Source organism: Carica papaya, chromosome 3 (assembly GCF_054855325.1).
Source record: "Carica papaya isolate Zhongbai chromosome 3, ASM5485532v1, whole genome shotgun sequence".
Lineage (NCBI taxonomy): Eukaryota > Viridiplantae > Streptophyta > Magnoliopsida > Brassicales > Caricaceae > Carica > Carica papaya.
Window position 1 is genome coordinate 13,125,794 of NC_142311.1, and position 18,745 is coordinate 13,144,538.

General features: G+C 37.3%; 1 protein-coding gene across 1 annotated transcript; it reads left to right on the forward strand.

The window, feature by feature from the left end:
• Window positions 1-206: 206 nt before the first annotated feature.
• Window positions 207-11,350, forward strand: GLR5 (glutamate receptor 5). Its single transcript, XM_088215950.1, has 6 exons — window positions 207-1,200; window positions 1,757-3,105; window positions 3,412-3,689; window positions 9,558-9,589; window positions 10,232-10,638; window positions 10,763-11,350. Exons 1-6 carry the CDS (start codon window positions 936-938, stop codon window positions 11,192-11,194), a joined length of 2,763 nt encoding a protein of 920 aa, XP_088072076.1. The 5' UTR covers window positions 207-935; the 3' UTR covers window positions 11,195-11,350.
• The last annotated feature ends 7,395 nt before the right edge of the window (window positions 11,351-18,745 follow it).

The window sequence follows — 18,745 nt, forward strand, 5'->3', positions numbered from 1 at the left end:
AATTTGATTCTTTTTATAATACTAATATTATAAAAAATTGTTCAATTATTTATTAACATAATTTATTATTTATTAAGATCCTGACTTCAAAATTATATATGTATTTTTAATTTTATATTTTAATATTTTTTTAAGTAGTTCAGATTTTAATATTTATATAAACTGAAAACACTAATCGGGAAGCCTGAAAATTAACGGTCACTAATCGAAGCGGGCAGGATCTAGTTCGTCCATCCATGGCCTCACCTTGGCCATTGGATCGCTCCCCAAGATTCCGTACGTGCAAACCACGCTCCTGGAGTCACGTCGTAGTAGACGAATATGATGCCGCCTTCTTCCTCCTCCCTCCAAAGTCCAAACAGGACACTTTTCAGTATTTACTGTGCCGTATGCGATTCTTCATTTCGTTATATACATGAAACATTACATGCCATGAAAGCTTCATCTTATCCTTTCTCTTTGACTCTCTTTCTCTTCCAATATATTTAATATGTATGCAGTGAAGCACGATTTTCACAAGTGGGAACTTGAAGACTCCCAATTCAACGCATGACTTCTCTCTGAATTTCTTATCATCTTCCTCGCCAAATCCATTTCCACCCTTTATTACATTTTGTCTGTTTTGATTTTCTTGTCTTCTGGTCGTAAATTGCTAATTTTGTAGCTTTGAAGATACCTGTGGCTTTTGGCTGCTTATCATTTGTCAGGCTTTGCAATTAATATCTTGTCTCACTCGTGTACTCTACTGATTAGGCAACACGAAGCACCCACCATTGTTGAAACTCTTTACCTGGTCTCTTCCCAGTTCAAAATCCATGTGGGTATCCGTCAAAATGTGATCTTTACCCGTTTAAACTCCACTTTTCGTAGTGCCCAGTAAAGTTTGAAGATTAATTTCTTGGGTTGCTGGGTTGGTGATTGATGTTCTTCTAATTATGAAGCTTACAAGGGTGTCTCTTGCACCCTTTTATGTAATGGTTGTATGGGTTTTTCTGGCGAGTTGTGTGAGTTGCCAAAGACCTCACGTTGTTAAGATTGGTGCAATTTTTGCCTTTGATTCGGTTATTGGAAAAGCTGCGAAGCCAGCAATTGAAGCTGCCGTATCTGATGTCAATGCCGATCCAAGAATCCTCAATGGGACTGAACTGAAGTTGATTATACGGGATAATAATTGTAGTGTCTTCTTAGACTCCATTTCAGGTACCACTTGTTTCATGTATGTTTTTCTCTTTAAAAAAATTCGTAATAATAGCTTTTAATTTTCTTTGGTTTGATATTTAATATTAACGATTGCAAGATTGGTGGCAGAAATAGCTACTATTGGCGTGAATGATGTAAAAGTTATGGTTTAGATCACCCATGTCTCTGTTTTATTTGTAGGAATTTGCTTTTAGTTCTTTCTTTTTATTTTTTATTTTTTATTTTTGGTTTACACTTAAACTTATATATATCATCTATGAAGGGGAAAGTGTCCACCTTTATATATTTTTGCATCGCAGTTCTGAGAATTTTTTTCATTGACAGTTTTTCTGTCGCTAATCTGCAACTTTTACATCTGTATTGGTGTTTTTCAAAACAATTGATAAGCTTGTTTAACTTTGAATGAAGTTTTAGATCATCAAGGTTTCTTTCGTCTTTTAAGTGGTATTCTTGATGACTTGCTTTTGCTGTCTTTATTAGATATATGGCAATTTAGAGCATTGGTTAACTCCTACTTACGTATTGAATCCAAAATTTATTGTTTCAATTGATCCAGTTTTTCAAGTGATTGCGGAAGAGGTTGTTGCTATAATTGGTCCATCATCCTCTTCAATTGCTCATATGATTGGTGAAGTTGCTAATGGCCTTCGAGTGCCCCTTGTATCCTTCGCTGCTACTGATCCAACTTTGTCTTCCCTCCAATTCCCCTACTTCCTCCGAACCACACCAAGTGATTCCTCCCAAATGGCTGCCATTGCCAATTTGACTGACTTCTATGGTTGGAAAGAGGTCATTGCTATCTATGTCGATGACGATTATGGGAGGAACGGAATAGCTGCTTTGGATGACGAACTTGACAAGAAATCAGCAAAAATTTCATGTAAATTGCCATTACCTGTTGGTTTTGATGAAAATAACATCACGGTGGCACTGAATTCATCCAAATTGCGTAATACTCGTGTTTATGTTGTTCATCTAAGTCCTGATCCCAGGTTGAGAATCTTCAAAGTTGCCCAAAAACTTGGAATGATGACTAGCAATCATGTGTGGTTTGCAACAGATTGGCTTTCTGTTACCTTAGAGTCTTTTTCAGCAAAGGATCAAGTATTGCTGAACTCTATCCAAGGTGTACTTGGGCTTCGTCAACATATTCCAGATTCTAGTCGTAAGAAGGAGCTTTTGTTTCGCTGGAGAAATATGCATAAAAAAGGGTCGATAGATTCTCCATTGAACGTCTATGGACTTCGTGCTTATGATACCGTTTGGGCAGTTGCTTACGGTCTTGATAAGTTTATAAATGATCAGAACAATGTCACTTTTTCTTTCAATCATAAGTTAATTGATATGAAGGCCTCTAAGATGCAGATAGGGAAGCTCAAGGTTTTCGAGGGTGGAGCCTTTCTACGCAAGGAAATTTTGCAAGCAAACTTCACTGGTTTAGCTGGTCAAGTCCACTTTGATGCCAGTGAGAGAAACATTGTGAATGCTGGTTATGATATTCTTAATATTGATCAGATGAGAGTTCGTACAGTAGGTTATTGGTCTAAGGATTTTGGGCTCTCTGTTTCACCTCCTGAAACTCTCAGAAGGAAGAAGTATAGCTTTTCCCTGCTAGATCAGAGGCTGCAGACAGTAATCTGGCCTGGTGGAGAGACAGAGAAGCCACGTGGTTGGGTGGTTGCAAATAATGAAAAGCCGCTGAAAATTGGAGTGCCCTACAGAGTTAGTTTTGTTGATTTTGTTACAGAAAATAAAAGCAGCCATGAAATCGTAGGATACTGTATTGATGTGTTCATGGAAGCACAAAAACATGTCCCATACGATGTTCCATACTCTTTCGAGCTTTTTGGAGATGGCCATTTCAATCCCAGCTACAATGAGCTTGTGAACATGGTCTACAATGGGGTAAGTAAACTATAATGGTCATTATAATTGTTCAAAAAACGAAATTGTTAATTTAAACCATTTCTTTTAGGACAGAGCTTACCTATAAACAGAAAATGGACACTGAAGTCCTGACCAGGCTAAGGCTTACCCTTGATTCTTTTTTTAAATTAAGATTCATATAACCATGCGGTTCATATGTCCCTTTCCTCATGCCCTTTTTAATTTGCATAGTCAAGATGGTATGTGCTTGATAATCTGAAAAAACTGGATGAACCTGTATTTGCATTAGCAAGTAGAACCTTATTGATTGTGAGTTGTTCTCAGGTATTTGATGCGGCTGTAGGAGACATTGCAATTGTGAAAAATCGAACACGACTTGTGGATTTTTCTCAGCCTTACACTACAACTGGTCTCGTCATAATTGCTCCTATCAAAAATTCAAAATCTAGTGCTTGGGTTTTTCTCAAGCCATTCACCCCAGAACTGTGGTTTGTCACTGCAGTTTCTTTTGTGATGATTGGGGTTGTTATATGGATTCTTGAGCATCGAGTCAATGATGATTTTCGTGGTCCTCCTAGGAAGCAACTTGTCACAATGTGTCTGTAAGTCACATCTATAATTAAGTCATGCCAATTCAATTTTTCTATCAAATTTACCTTTCATCCATAAAGAAATTCATTTCATTTCTATAAACATGATTGTTGCTGTAAAAGCTCAAAATTTTATGAAATGAAATTTATTGAATTAATGAAATATAAGTGGAAGCAATTAAGAATTTAGAGTTTACATTTTTTGCACAGTAAATTAGGATACCCAATAGGGTTATGAGAATGTCCTTTAAATGAGATTAAAATAATACAAATAGAAATGTAACTAAAATCTTATAGGGTTAATCTCCCAAGGTAACTCTGATGGAACGTGGAAGACAACCTTTAGTCGCTAACTTTCTTACTGTTTAGAATCTAGATTTTGGTCTTTCTGATATGAAATGGTTAAATAAAGGGAATGAACTATATTATCTCAGTAAAAATGTCAACACTTATCAATCGATACGGAAAACTAAAGGTTGGTAAAAATCACAAAACAACCAATGAAGTTATTTTCCTTTATAGGTAAATTCATTTAATTTCAGAACGTAAGTTTTATACTCATCTTTTAAGTTCTCAAATTTGACTTGTGAAGACAATAATAAAGATAACAATTCATTACACATTTCAAGGAGTAATAATAATCAAATTTTACCTTTTTACCTATTTAACGGTATCTCTGGGGGTCCATAAGGGTTCTCCCTACACATAGACCCAATATCTAATTTATTAATTAATCGACCGTCCTCATACTCTGTCCGGTAATGGGTGTCAAACGTACCACCATCTCAATACTTCGTCCGGTATGATAGTGAACAAATACTTCCCAACCCCTTTCGCTATAGGACTTCTCAGTCCCGTTCGACTGATATAGTGTTTACAGTAGGGTTCGCCCTATGTGCCAAGTCTGTACATCTTTTCCCATGATACCCGATAAGTCTTTTACATATATGTTCACATCATTAATCAGCCACCAAGTACACACAACCATTTCATTCCATATTTGCAGAACAAAAGAGCGACAGTTAAACATGCAGTAATGATTAATACTTTAACAACTAAGAAAAATGTGATTAGGACATTTATTTCAAACTAATCAATAGATGAGAATAAACTGTTAAGTAAATCAATAAACGAGAAGACAAATAAATCTATGAATTAAAGTGCATGCGGTAAGCAAACAATAACAATCTCGTACTAAATGAACAATATATCTAAAATAAGTAATTTCGTACTGACCAGTTACCGGTTCCACTAGTGACCTATATTTAATTAATTAGGGATTTTTAAGTCAATTTTAGAGAAAACCTGAGCACCCTGCAACTGATCGAAAAGATCATCAATCCTGGGGTGGGAGTACTTGTTTTTAATTGTGACTCTATTTAATTCCCTGTAGTTAATATACAACCTCAAGAACCCATCACCTTTCTTTGCGAACGTGACTCCACCATCCCAATGAGATATACTGTGTCAGATGAACCCATTATCCTGCAATTTCTTGATCTGTTTTCTCAGTTCTTCCATCTCGACACAACTTATTCGGTAAGGGACAACCGAAATGGGCTGGGTGCCATACTAAAAATTTATGATAAATTCAATTTCTCTAGGCACCGGCAGTCTTGGTAGTTCATCAGGGAATACGTTCGAAAAATCTCAGACCATAGGAATCTCTTGAATGCAAATTTCTTTCTTAGGCTTACTTAACGTAGAAAAGAGTAACTGAGTTAAAGCATATGATAAACAATGCAGTTATCATGAGTGAATATATCTAAAACTTTTAGTAATTTGTAAAGTACTCTTCGTTAGAAAGGTTGAATACAAATTTTTTATGAAAACAATTTACGGTGGCGTGATACGCCGCTAACTAGTTCATCCCTAAAATTACATAAAAATCTCTCATGTCTAGTGTTATCAGATCTACACTCAATTTCCTACATACTATTTTTATGATACAAGTTTTGTATATGACATTTCCTAATAGTGTCTCATTTCCAAGTATAGATACAAACATCACAAAATCAAAACTTTCAGGTAACACATTTAAATTTTTTATAAAAGTATGTTAAACAAAAGAACGTGAAGCACCGGTATCAATTACAACATATACAAAGTGGTTGTAAATAGTATACGTATCTTGTATCATGTACGGGTTGACTTCAGCATTCTACTAGGTGAGGGTATAGACTCGCCCTGAATTAGAGGTCTGACCTAATTATGATTTCGCGAGCAATCTCTCATGTAATGCTAGACACTTCTACATTGCGACAGGTGTTGTTGAGGCAATAATAAGGTTAATCCCCATGGTCCTTACTATGGTACTGGCAAGTCCTGCTGCGTTCTGTTGTCGGGGCCTAAGGAGGAGATTGAGTTACGGACCTAGATCTCTTGTTCTGCTGAATCGATGCAGTAGGCACTGACCATTGATGTGGAATCGGGAGCTTGGAATTGCCCACTGCTGGAGGAAAGATGTGGAAGTTCCTTTTATCAGCTGTGTCTTGGCCAAAACTGCTGAGTAGATGCTGAGCTCGAATACATACAGTTGCTGTCTAATCTCATGACGGAGGTGCCACTCAAACGTGCTCGTCTTTCTACCTTCGTCCATCATACTCTCAGGAGAGTATCGGCTCAATTCCACAAATTTTCGAGCATGTTCAGACACTGTCATATCACCCTGGATCAGGTGTGCAAACTCTATCTCCTTCAAATGCCAAAAGTGTTATGGGAGGTACTTTGCATTGAAAATTGCTAGGAACTGTTCGCAGGTGACCAAAATGGGTATGGTGGTCTGCTTCAGTTGCCACTAACGTCTTGCCTCACCTACGAGCATGTAAGTGGCAAATATGATCTTCTATTCGGGAATCACTCCAAGAGTTGTGAAAGTCTTTTTTGTCTCTGCTAACCAATACTCAGTTTCTTTAAAAGTGGATGCCTCTGTAAAAGTAGACGGGTTAAGTCTTTTATATCTCTCAATATAGTTTGAGTCCATTTCGGGTGGAGTTGGGTCCTGTTGAAGAGGAATTGGATTATATTAGGGAGGGACCGAGTGACCCTATAGTGGCACCTGGTTGTATGGTGGTTGCTCCGAATTGTACTGTGGTAGTGTCGGATGATACAGTGGAGGAGCAGAATTGTACTAAGGTGGCACTGGATCCTCTTGTTGTAGGGGTGACTCATATTATGGCAATGGTAGAGGGTCAGACAGCTCCCTCATCTCTTCTCTGGCCTGCTGGGCAGAGATGAGTCTATTCAGCATCTTGAAGAGTTGATCGACATCCTCTTGAAGCAATCCATCCCGGGCTGCTCTTGTTTAGTGGAGGTTTTTATCTCCTCATGTCTTTGTACCTGCATTTCACAATGAAGGTTGAGAGTTGGGTTATATTAAATGATTCTAATCTTTTGTGTAAAGAATAGTTATGAGGAACGCGATTTTGATAAGAACTGCAAAAGCCCAAAATTTTATGAAATGAAATTTATTGAATTAATGAAATATAAGCGGAGGCAGTTGAGAATTTAGGATTTACATTCATTGTAAAGTAAATTAGAATGCCTAATAAGATTACGGGAATATCCTTTAAAAGAGATTAAAATAACATAAATAGAAATATAAGTAAAATCCTATAGGGTAAATCTCCACAGGGAAACTCTGATGGGACGCGGAAGATAACCTTTAGTTGCTAACTTTCTTTCTGTTCAGGATCTGAATCTGAATTTTGATCTTTCTGATTTGAAATAGTTAAATAAGGGAAATAAAGTGCACTAACCCAGTAAGAATGTCAACATTTATCAACCGATACGAAAAACCAAATGTTGGTAAAAATCACAAAATAATGGAGTCATTTTCTTTTTTAGGTAAATTCATTTAATTTAAAAATTTAAGTTTCATATTTACCTTTTAAGTTCTCAAATTCGATTTGTGAAAGTAATAATCAAGATAATAATTCATTACACATTTCAAACTTTACATTTTTACTTACTTATTGCTATCTCTGTGGTCCATAGGGGTTCCCCCTACACATGGATCCAATATCCAATTTATTAATTAACCGACCGTCCTCATATCCCATTCGGTAATGGGTGCTAAACATACCACTGTCTCAATACCCCGTCCGGTATAAGGGTGAACAAATACTCCCCAACCCTTTTCGGTATAGGATTTCTCAGTTCTGTTCGACTGAGGCAGTGTTCACGGTAGAGTTCGCCCTATGTACCGGGTCCGTACACCATCTCCCATGATACTCTATAAGCTTTTTACATACATATTCACATCATCAATCACCACCAAGTACACACAACCATCTCATTCCATATTTGCAGAACGATAGAGCGACAATTAAACAGGCAGTAGTGATTGATACTTTAACAATTAAGAAAAACGTGATTAGGACATTTATTTCAAACTAATCAACAGATATGGATAAACGGTTAAGTAAGTCAATAAACGAGAAAGCAAATAAACCTATAAATTAAAGTGTATGCGGTAAGTAAACAATAACAATCTCGCAATAAATGAACGGTATAGATAAAATAAGTAATTTCGTACTGATCAGTTACCGGCTCCACTGGTAATCTGTATTTAATTAATTAGGAATTTCTAATATTTATAATTTACATCGTCATTATTTATCAAGTTTTAACTAACTGTAACGGGAGAAAATGGTGAGGGATTTTTACCTCGGATCGATATTTGAAATATCGCCTTTTCCACTACACTTCCCGAAATACTCAAAAAAATCAAAATAAGGGTTTTGAAATTTTCTGGCCGGTTTAGGGTTTCGGCATGGCGGTTTCTCCTCTCGGTCTTGCTGGTTTCGGCCGATTTTGTGCAAAAACCTGTAAAAGACGAGGTCATGTAGCCTCTGTTGGCTGGAAAAGGAAAAAAACCAAAGCATTACCGGCGGGGTAGTTTTCCAGTGCGGCGGCTCCGCCATTCCTCTCTCACGGTCGGGGATTTTCTTCGGTCGTCCTGCACCAGAAAAGGGTTAGAGATTCAATAAATGGAAAATGGAAGGAAACGGGAAGCGAGATCGGGCTCACCGGAGCGATTTTGGGCTACGGTTGCAGCGGCTTGACCGAGCTCCGCTCTCGATTTCTGGCTTCCCTTTTGGCTTTTTCGGTGTCGATATGGGTGTGGGGATACTTAGAATCGAATTCTGAAGCGAAAGGAGGAAAAACTCACATTTCCAGTGTCGGCGGTGGCTCCATTGTGGCAGCGACGGTGGTCGGCTTTTCTTCCGGCCACCTTCATCTTCTTCTCCAGCGGGGTCAGGTGCGGCCAGAGTTAGGATTTTCTGGGAAGTGATGTTTAAATACTCTCTCCACGTCGATCTGGGCCGTCCGTGCAAGAACACGTGGCCCACTCCTAACTATCGGATCGCTCTTATTTGGGAAACTAATATGGGTCGCACGATCAGATTAAATCTGGTCATTCGATCGCACTTGAAGAAGAAACGGATTTGGGTTGTCCGTGCGTGCGGGAGGAGATCTAGGCCGTTGGATCCGTTGGCATGCGGATCGCCCGCGTGGACGCATGTTTGCGTGTCTGCCATGCGACGCATGGCGACTGGCCGCGCTGCCGAAGTGACAGTCCACGTGGCCAAATTTTCATTATTTTCACTTTTGCCTCAATTTTTCATATTTCTTTTCAAATATATATTTTTTTATTTTAATTTATTCATAATTTTTTAAAATTATTTTTAAATATACTCAAAATATATATGTTTCTTCAAATATTAATTAAAAATTAAAATTAAAATTTTTCTAAATTATTACTATCATAATATGATTATCTCGGGTCTAATTTCTAGACCCGGATGTTACAGCTGCATCTGATGTCATTGCATGCTTAAGACGCCTCTAACCTCGACCCATTTCTCTGCATTGCAGGTTTAGCTTCTCGACACTTTTTAAGACAAATCGTAAGGAATTCTTTACAGCTTTTATAGTTTTAGCTTACTCTTTCTTTAATAATGCATATGTACACGAGCATATACACAAATCTTTCCTCTCAAAGAAAAAACTGTATGCATCTGTATATGTTATTAACAGAGAATTGTTTGGAAATGCGTATAATCAACTAGAGACTGATCCTATATTTGTTACCTAACACTGTACATATTCAAAGAAAAAATTAAATGCTCTGGTGAATCTAACAATCAACACAGTAAGTAATGTACCTTCTTCCATCCTAGCATATATAATATTTGTGGAAGACTTGCATATCTGCCCTTGAAATCTTCAAGTACTCTACTTGGTCTAATTCTGCTGAAGTTGTTTAATTCTGAATAAAGCATCTCGAACTGAAAATAATGGAAGTGAAGCGATTTAGCATGTCTTTGTACTGGCTCAATCAGCTTAGTAGAAATCTTGATCATTTTCAAGAAGCTGTGTTTCAAAGCAAGATAGATTAGACTAAGAGCATGGAAAAAGGAAATCATTTTAAGGGCTGAAGATCCCAAGACTTTAGTTATTGTTCTAATTGCGCTTAATTTATGGTCTGAAGTATCATAATTTTATGATCCAATTAGTCTAAAGTTGATGATTTGTCAAATTTTTTGCAGAAGAAGATACTGTCAGCCCACTTGGACGGTTGGTAATGGTTGTATGGCTTTTCCTATTAATGGTGATAACCTCGAGCTATACAGCCAGCTTGACTTCGATTCTCACAGTTCAACAACTATCCTCACCCATCACTGGAATAGACAGCTTGATTGCAAATGATTGGCCCATTGGATATCAAGTGGGATCATTTGCTTATGGCTATCTGTCAGACTCTCTTTACATTAAACGCTCAAGACTGGTTGCTCTTGGCTCCCCAGAAGAGTATGAAAGAGCTCTTCGACAAGGTCCAAATAATGGTGGGGTGGCTGCTATTATTGATGAGCTTACATACGTGGAGTTGTTTTTATCGAAAAGAACTGATTTTGGAATTATTGGACAACCATTTACAAGGAGTGGATGGGGATTCGTAAGTAGCTTCATCTACAAGGAAACTTAGAAAGTTAATGCATATGATTTCACATAATAGCACATGTGCATTTTTCTTCTGTAACATCTTTTCCTAGCAATTTCTGATGAATTCAACATTGCAGGCTTTCCAAAAAGGCTCTCCACTTGCTGTTGACATGTCTACAGCAATACTGAAACTCTCGGAGAGTGGAAAGCTTCAAGAAATCCACAAGAAATGGTTCTGTAAGATGGGTTGCCCTGGAGATAGGAGGAGGAACTCAGAGCCTAACCAACTGCACATGAGCAGCTTTTGGGGGCTATACCTGTGGTGTGGTGCCTTTACTCTCCTTGCATTTTTAGTGTTTTTACTGAGAGCGGTTCGCCAATATGTCCGATACAAGAAAAGGCAGATGGAAGTTTCTTCTTCATCTTCAAACACGACAAGTATGCACTGTTCTCAGGTCATATATAACTTTTTTGATTTCATTGATGAGAAGGAGGAAGCAATCAAGAAAATGTTTAAACAGTGTGATAATATTCAACCTCAAGCGGGTTCTGCACCAAGAAATGATTGATATATGTAGGAAAGAGAAGGAATTATTAGTGTTAGTGTCTTGATCGATGTATTTGTGTTGGAAGAGTGTAGTAAGGGAATATCTATGAATTATATATATGTAAATATACATATAGCCTGAATGAAAGTGTATAGATTATATAGTTTATGCTGGCAATCTCCCTTAGTTATTGCAGGCATATGCATGACTTCTTGATATGCATATCAGTTTTGTTCCTGAGAAAAGTTCTCATTTCTTGAGAGAGTGAAAAAGATTTCATTTCTTGCAGAATTCTGGGCAAATGATGAAATCCTATCTTTTTTGCTTTCCTGTGAAGGAAGCATTTTAAAATGGCTCCTATGTGTTGTTAACTAAAAATATCATAGTTTAGATATTCTTAAAAATAAATGTATATTTTATTTATTAATAATATAATATTTTAATAATTAAGATATTTATATTTTATTTAAAGATTATGAGTTTAAATTTCATTAAAAATATGTGTATTTTAATTTAAAAGTGACCGATTTATAACATTTCTTTCAGTGAAATTGAAAAATTATTTTACTAATATGTTGGTAGAATTATATGAACAAATTAGATAAACAAAAAAATACTACTAAAATTATTATATGATTTTATTTTATAATTACCGATAAGTAAATTATAAAAATACTACTCAATTAATTCATGTGATTAACTTGATTGTGATTAAAAAATAAATGTAATCAAATGCTTTGACAATTTATTTTTATTTTATTTATAAATTATAATTTTAAAAATAATATGAGGCAATTTTCTTCTATTATTTTAAAAAATAAATTATTTTCATTTTAACAATTATCGTATATATTATGAAAACAAATATTTTTAATTATACATAATATTAATATTAAATTTTATTACCTAAAAAATTAATATTAGAGATAATTATAATAGTATCCATAGAGTTGTTATTTTTGCATTTCATATATTTCTATTAATATGTTATGTTATTATTAGTATATAGTTGTCATATATCTAAATTTTTATTAATAATTTATATTTTTTTAATTAATTAATCCCTCTTGATGACTTGTACATTTAAGTTTTAATAAGTGTTAATATATTTTTAAATTATTAATTTTTATCAAATAAAAATAATAATAACAGCTGAGAAAATAAAGTACATAACATAATATAAATACATATAACAATAAATTGAGTAGATGCAGATAACAATAAATACATATCTCCCCTGGACATAAATCTTGAATTGAATTTTTAAATAAAGGGAAATTACTATAAATTAATAATAACAATAATAATTAAGAATTTTATGTGATAATCCTCTTTCTAAATATATTCATTTAATTAATACTGTTAAGATTAGTAGGTAATAAATTCTTTCTTCCACAAGAAGTAATTAATTTGAGTTGGTATGTGTTTATATGTATGTCCTAATTTAAATATTATCTATGTGGTGTTATTATTAACATTAATACCTTATTAATTAATGACTTTCAAAAAATTTATAATAATTAATCTATTTGATTACCCTATGCATAAGATTGTACAAATAATTAGTAATGAGGCCTGAAATAACGTATACATATATGTATATATATTATTAACCATTATATCAATTATAAACCTGATCCCTCATTGATTTTTAGACCTGAAAATATTTTATTGAGAAGATATTGACGAGGAATAATTAGTCTAATAATGGATTAAGCCTATTCGCATGCTATATAACTATATATATATATATAAAGATATTGAGTGTAACATCTTTTTTTTTTTTTAACAGCATAGTCTCAAATAGTTCAATGGCCAAATATTAAAAAATTCATTCCAAATCAGTCGCACACATAGAAAAAAAACTATCACAATCTATTGCTCAATGTCAAATATAAACCTTCAACCATAAATATAACATTACAGTGAAATACAACCTAATACATCCCCAGCAGACACATAACCTACATTACTACTAACTTTTTACACATTCAATTCTACTAGTAGAAATCCTTGCACTGTTGCTCTATACACTAGACTCAGATTCTAGCAACTCCGATCCCGACTCCATCCCTACTTCATCCGTGAATAATAAAGCGTGAACACATATAGTTCAATACAGTAAAAATTAAATTACAAATATCATATGCAAACCAATTTAAAATCCCATTTTTATATGTTTCCCTTTTTCGTAGCCTAAGTCACACTTTCTTACTACCATTTAACTACACAAGATTAATACCTATCCTCCAGTATTTTAAGTGTCACTCATGCTAGATGTGACCGTCCTCCGACATCACCCCCTCGACCCGGGCTACGCCACTCAACCGTACAAATATTCACATCTGTCATAAATATCGGCGACCATCAATGAACTTTTTATCTCTCGACCCCTAACAGGCCACATACACACACCAATAATATTTTTTCTCGTCACCAATATCGGCGACCCAACGCCTTACCCGTCGGAGACCCTCAACTATCACCACTATTGGCGATCAACTTACTCTTTCTAGATAGTGACAACCAATATCGGCGTCCTCCCAGCGGAACCACCTCAAAGACAATCTCATCCCGTTCTTACTCAAATTGCCCAGTAGACTCACATACTTGATTTTTTCCCTTACTGGTATATCTTCAAAACCGTTCCTACACCACAACATTGTCTTGAGGCTCTCCTATACTTTTAACATGTGTACAGGACCTACACACGTCTCCCAATACGACATACACTCACACTTAGCACTCATACACCAGTACACCCCAACACCTAATGCTCATTTATCAAATTCCTAAATTTACAGCAGCTATACCAACCTATATGCACATGCAACTCACACCCGCACACAACACATCCACACCAATACACCTCTATTCCAATCCCTCACACACACCCACTACAAGCCTCCCTTTCCCACTCCTTAATTTCCAGAATACACACACTCCACCCCCCATGCCTACCTTATCTGTTAGCACTCAACACACTCTCTATCCCTGCCTTCACTCCTCCCCAAATAGCCTCGGCTTCCCATCCTTTCCTACTAGATGTATCAACTCTCACAACACCCTACCTATCCTCCACTGCCAGCTCCCCCTCTACTACTCTCATAGGCCTATTCTGTCTCTAACCGCCCCTCTCTCCTCACCTTTCTCACCTCCCTTCACTTACCTCATTTTGTGCGCTTCTGCCCGTCGTCAATCACACATATTCACTTCATCTCCCTACAACCTCCCTTATACATTTTTAATCACAGAGTTCCTCTCTCTCACGGAACTCACTCACTCGTCGAACTCCTCATTCTCTTTCCTCCGGCACCCTCCACCATATACCTCCCCCCACCTTTCATTTTCACACTTCCCGTCTATTTCTACCTGCCTATCCATGTATCACAATTTTCTCCTCAATTTTCTAATCGATGCCTATATTTCCCAAATCTACTGTCACAATTCCACATTTATCCTAAACATACACTTAAAACTTAAGATTTACCGTACCTCCCATCTCCATCTTTCTTTCTGCAGTCCCGTGGCTCGCACCATCACTGTCTTCCTTCTCCTTCTCCCTCTCTTCTCATTCCTACCCTCTTCGACTCCTCTCCCTCTCTCGAACTTTCTCCTCCACTCGATTTTTCCTCTTCTCTCTCGAACCTTATCTTCCCCCGACTCTTTTTTTCTGTTTTCCTTTTTTTCTTTTTTCTTCTCCTATTTATATCCCACCTACCCCTCATCCTGCCCGTCCATCTCACCTCATCCCAGCCGTCCACTCCCTCTTCTCCAAACGACGTCGTTTCCTCATCCTCTTCTCCAAACGACGCCGTTTCATCCTCATCTTCTCCAAACGACATCGTTTCCTCCTCCTCTCCCAACTACGCAAATTATGTTCTTACTTTATAATTATTACCATATACATATATATATACATAAAAAAATTTAATCCAATATTAATTACTACATACATCCCCCTAAAAAATATTTGGTCCTTTAAATTTTGTTACATTACCTCAAAAAGTTTCGAATAATTTCTTCTCATCTCATCCTCCTGTTCCCACGTTGCTTCCTCATCCGCGTGATGCCTCCATTGTGTCTTCACCAGAGGTATTATTCTATTTCTCAACTTTCTTCCTTGTCGCTCGAGAACCCGGATTGGTTCCTCTTCATAAGACAAGTCCTTCTCCAATGGCAGCGATTCATACCTTATAATATGGTTCGGATCCGGGTGATATTTCCGTAGCAGGGATATGTGGAATATATTATGAATCTCACTATACCGAGGAGGAAGCGCTATCCTGTACACCACCACACCCACCTTCTTAAGAATTTCAAACGGCCCTATGGAGAGTAGACTTAACTTCCCTTTCTTCCCAAACCTCAATAAACCCTTCATTGGGTATACTTTCAAGAACACATGATCCCTTACTTCGAAGCTCAAATCTCTCCTACGATTGTTTGTGTATCCCTTTTGTCTACTTTGGGCAGCTTATAAATTCTATCGTATCACCGACACCTTAACCGTAGTTTTCTTCACCAATTCCAGTCCCAATAACTGTCTCTCTCCCACTTCATCCCAATATACCGGAGATCTATAGGGCCACCATACAGAGTTTCAGTCATCCCGATACTAGTATGATAACTATCATTATAAGTAAACCCTATTAAGGGCAGCATATCCTCCCAATCTTCCCTTATGTCGATGACACATGCTCGCAACATATCCTCCAATACCTGTATCATCCTCTTCATCTGCCCATCTGTTTGTGGGTGAAAAGCTGTAGTGAAACTCAACTTGGTACCCAAAGCCTGTTGTAAACTTTTCCAAAACCTAGATATGAATCGAGAATCCCGATCGAAAACAATCGATACGGGTATGTCGTGTAACCTTACCACTTCCTTGACATACAGTCTAGCTAACTGCTCCACTGAATCAGTCACCTTCATTGCTAAAAAATGAGAAGATTTAGTTAGACGATCAACTACCACCCAAATATTATCATGCTTCTTGCGTTTCTTTGGCAACCCGATCACAAAATCTATGGAGACATGTTTCCACTTCCACTTGGGTATGGGTAAAGGCTGTAACAAACCCCTAGGCCTCTGATGTTCTGCTTTCACTTGCTGGCATATCAAGCACCTTAACATATACTCAGCCACATCTCTCTTCATGCCCCTCCACCAGAAATGTTTATGTAAGTTCTTGTACATCTTAGTACTTCCCTGGTGTATGGCAAATTTGGTGTTATGTGCTTCACTAAGTATTTCTTCTTGTATCGCACGATCACTGGGAATACACATTCTGGTTCGAAATCTGAGTACTCCATCACCTTTCACCCCAAAATCTCTCACTGTCCCCTGTTCTACCCCCTTCCGAATCATCTACAATTTGGTGTCCATCATATGTCCCTCTCTGATTTTCTGAACCAAGGTAGGTTGTGCCCTTAAACTAGCCACATAATTTTCATTATCCCCTTCTTGAATATGTAGTTGTTGCATGGCTTCCCGTAAACACCACTCAGACACCATCAAATGAGCCAGCACCCCGGTACTCTTACGACTGAGGACATCTGCCACCACATTTCCCCGTCTGGGGTGATACCTGATTCTGCAGTCGAAATCTTTCAACAAGTCCATCCATCTCCTTTGTCGCATATTCAACTCCTACTGTGTGAACAGATATTATAAACTCTTATGATCTGTATAAATTTCAAAAGTTTTCTCATATAAATAATGTCGCCACAGCTTTAAGGCATAGACTACTGCAGCCAGTTCCAAGTTATGGGTTGGATATTTCTTTTCATGTGCCCTTAATTGTTGGGACCTATATGCTATAACCTTCCCCTGTTGCATTAACACACAACCCAATCCAACATGAGATGCGTCACTATACACTGCATAATCACCCTCTCCCGACATAATGGCCAATATCGGGGTGGTAGTCTACGTTTCAATTTTTGAAAACTACTCTCACACCTCTCATCCCATTCAAACGTCACGTTCTTTTTAGTCAACCTGGTAAGAGGTTCCGCAATACTTGAGAATCCTTGAACAAACCGGCGGTAATACCCCGCCAACCCCAAAAAACTCCTGATCTCTATTATAATCTTTGGTCTTTCCCACTTTACCACTGCTTCTACTTTCGCTTGGTCCACTGATACCCCATCTTTCGATACAATATGACCCAAGAATGCTATTTGATCCAGCCAGAACTCATATTTACTGAGCTTTGCATACAGCTTGGCTTTCTGAAGCATCCCTAGCACTGTTGTTAGATGTTTCGCATGTTCCACAGAATCTCTTGAATAAATCAATATATCATCTATGAAGACAATCACATAACGATCCAGAAGGGGTCTGAACACTCGATTCATCAAATCCATGAATACTGCAAGTGCGTTTATTAACCCAAAAGGCATCACTAGAAATTCATAATGTCCTTACCTTGTACAAAACGCCGTCTTAGCAATGTCTTCCGCTCTAATCCGAAGCTGGTGATACCCTGAACGCAGATCTATTTTTGAAAATACATGTGCCCCTTGCAGTTGATCAAACAAGTTGTCTATCCTTGGTAACAAGTACTTATTCTTTATTGTCACTTGATTTATATCTTTATAATCAATACACATCCTCATAGTCTCATCCTTTTTCTTAACAAACAATACTGGGGGCCCCCACGGTGACACACTCGGCCGGATAAATTTTTTATCCAGTAACTCTTGTAACTGCCTATTTAACTCCAATAGTTCTGACCTTGCCATCTTGTATGGAACCTTGGAGATTGGTTGCGTGCCGGGCTGGAGCTCTATGGAGAACTCGACATCTCTATTGGGTGGCAGTTCTAGAAGATCGTCTGGAAACACGTCCGAAAAATCTCTCACCACCAGTATCTCCTGTAGTGTAAGTTTCTTACTCTCGTTCCCTATCAAAGACATAGATAAAGTTATAACTCATGCATATATTCTTTTCAATACATTATCTTAACGCAAAACTTATTTATTCATTAATTTTTCCCATGCAGTAAAAGATTCTTCGTTAGGGATCTTAAACACCACTCTTTTGCGAAAACAGTCTACATGAGCATGTTGTGCAGCAAGCCAATCCATTTTCAATATTACATCAAAGTCTTTAATGTCTAGTAAAATTAAATCTACCTTTAATCTTCTCCCCACTATTTCTATTCTACATGAATTAAACATTACATCAGTACATAAAGCACCATTAATTGGCGTAGATATTACTAATGCTTGATCCAATACCCGAGGCTCTACCCCTATTCTAGATGCGAACATAGGCAATATAAATGAATGTGTGGCACTAGAGTCAATTAATACTCTAGCAGAAATATTCAAAATGTAAAGTATACCTTATATTACTTCTGAAGTAGCAGCTGCCTTCGGAACTGTTATGGCAACCACCCGTCCCTGAACCATCAGCCTACCAGGCTCTCTCGGCAAAGGGCAATCCCGCACGAAGTGTTAAGTGCTCCCGCACCGATAGCAGCCCCGACCGCCACCCATACACAGCCGATCTCCATGGTTCTTACCGCACCGCGTACAACTCGTGTTACTTAGAGGCATCTAA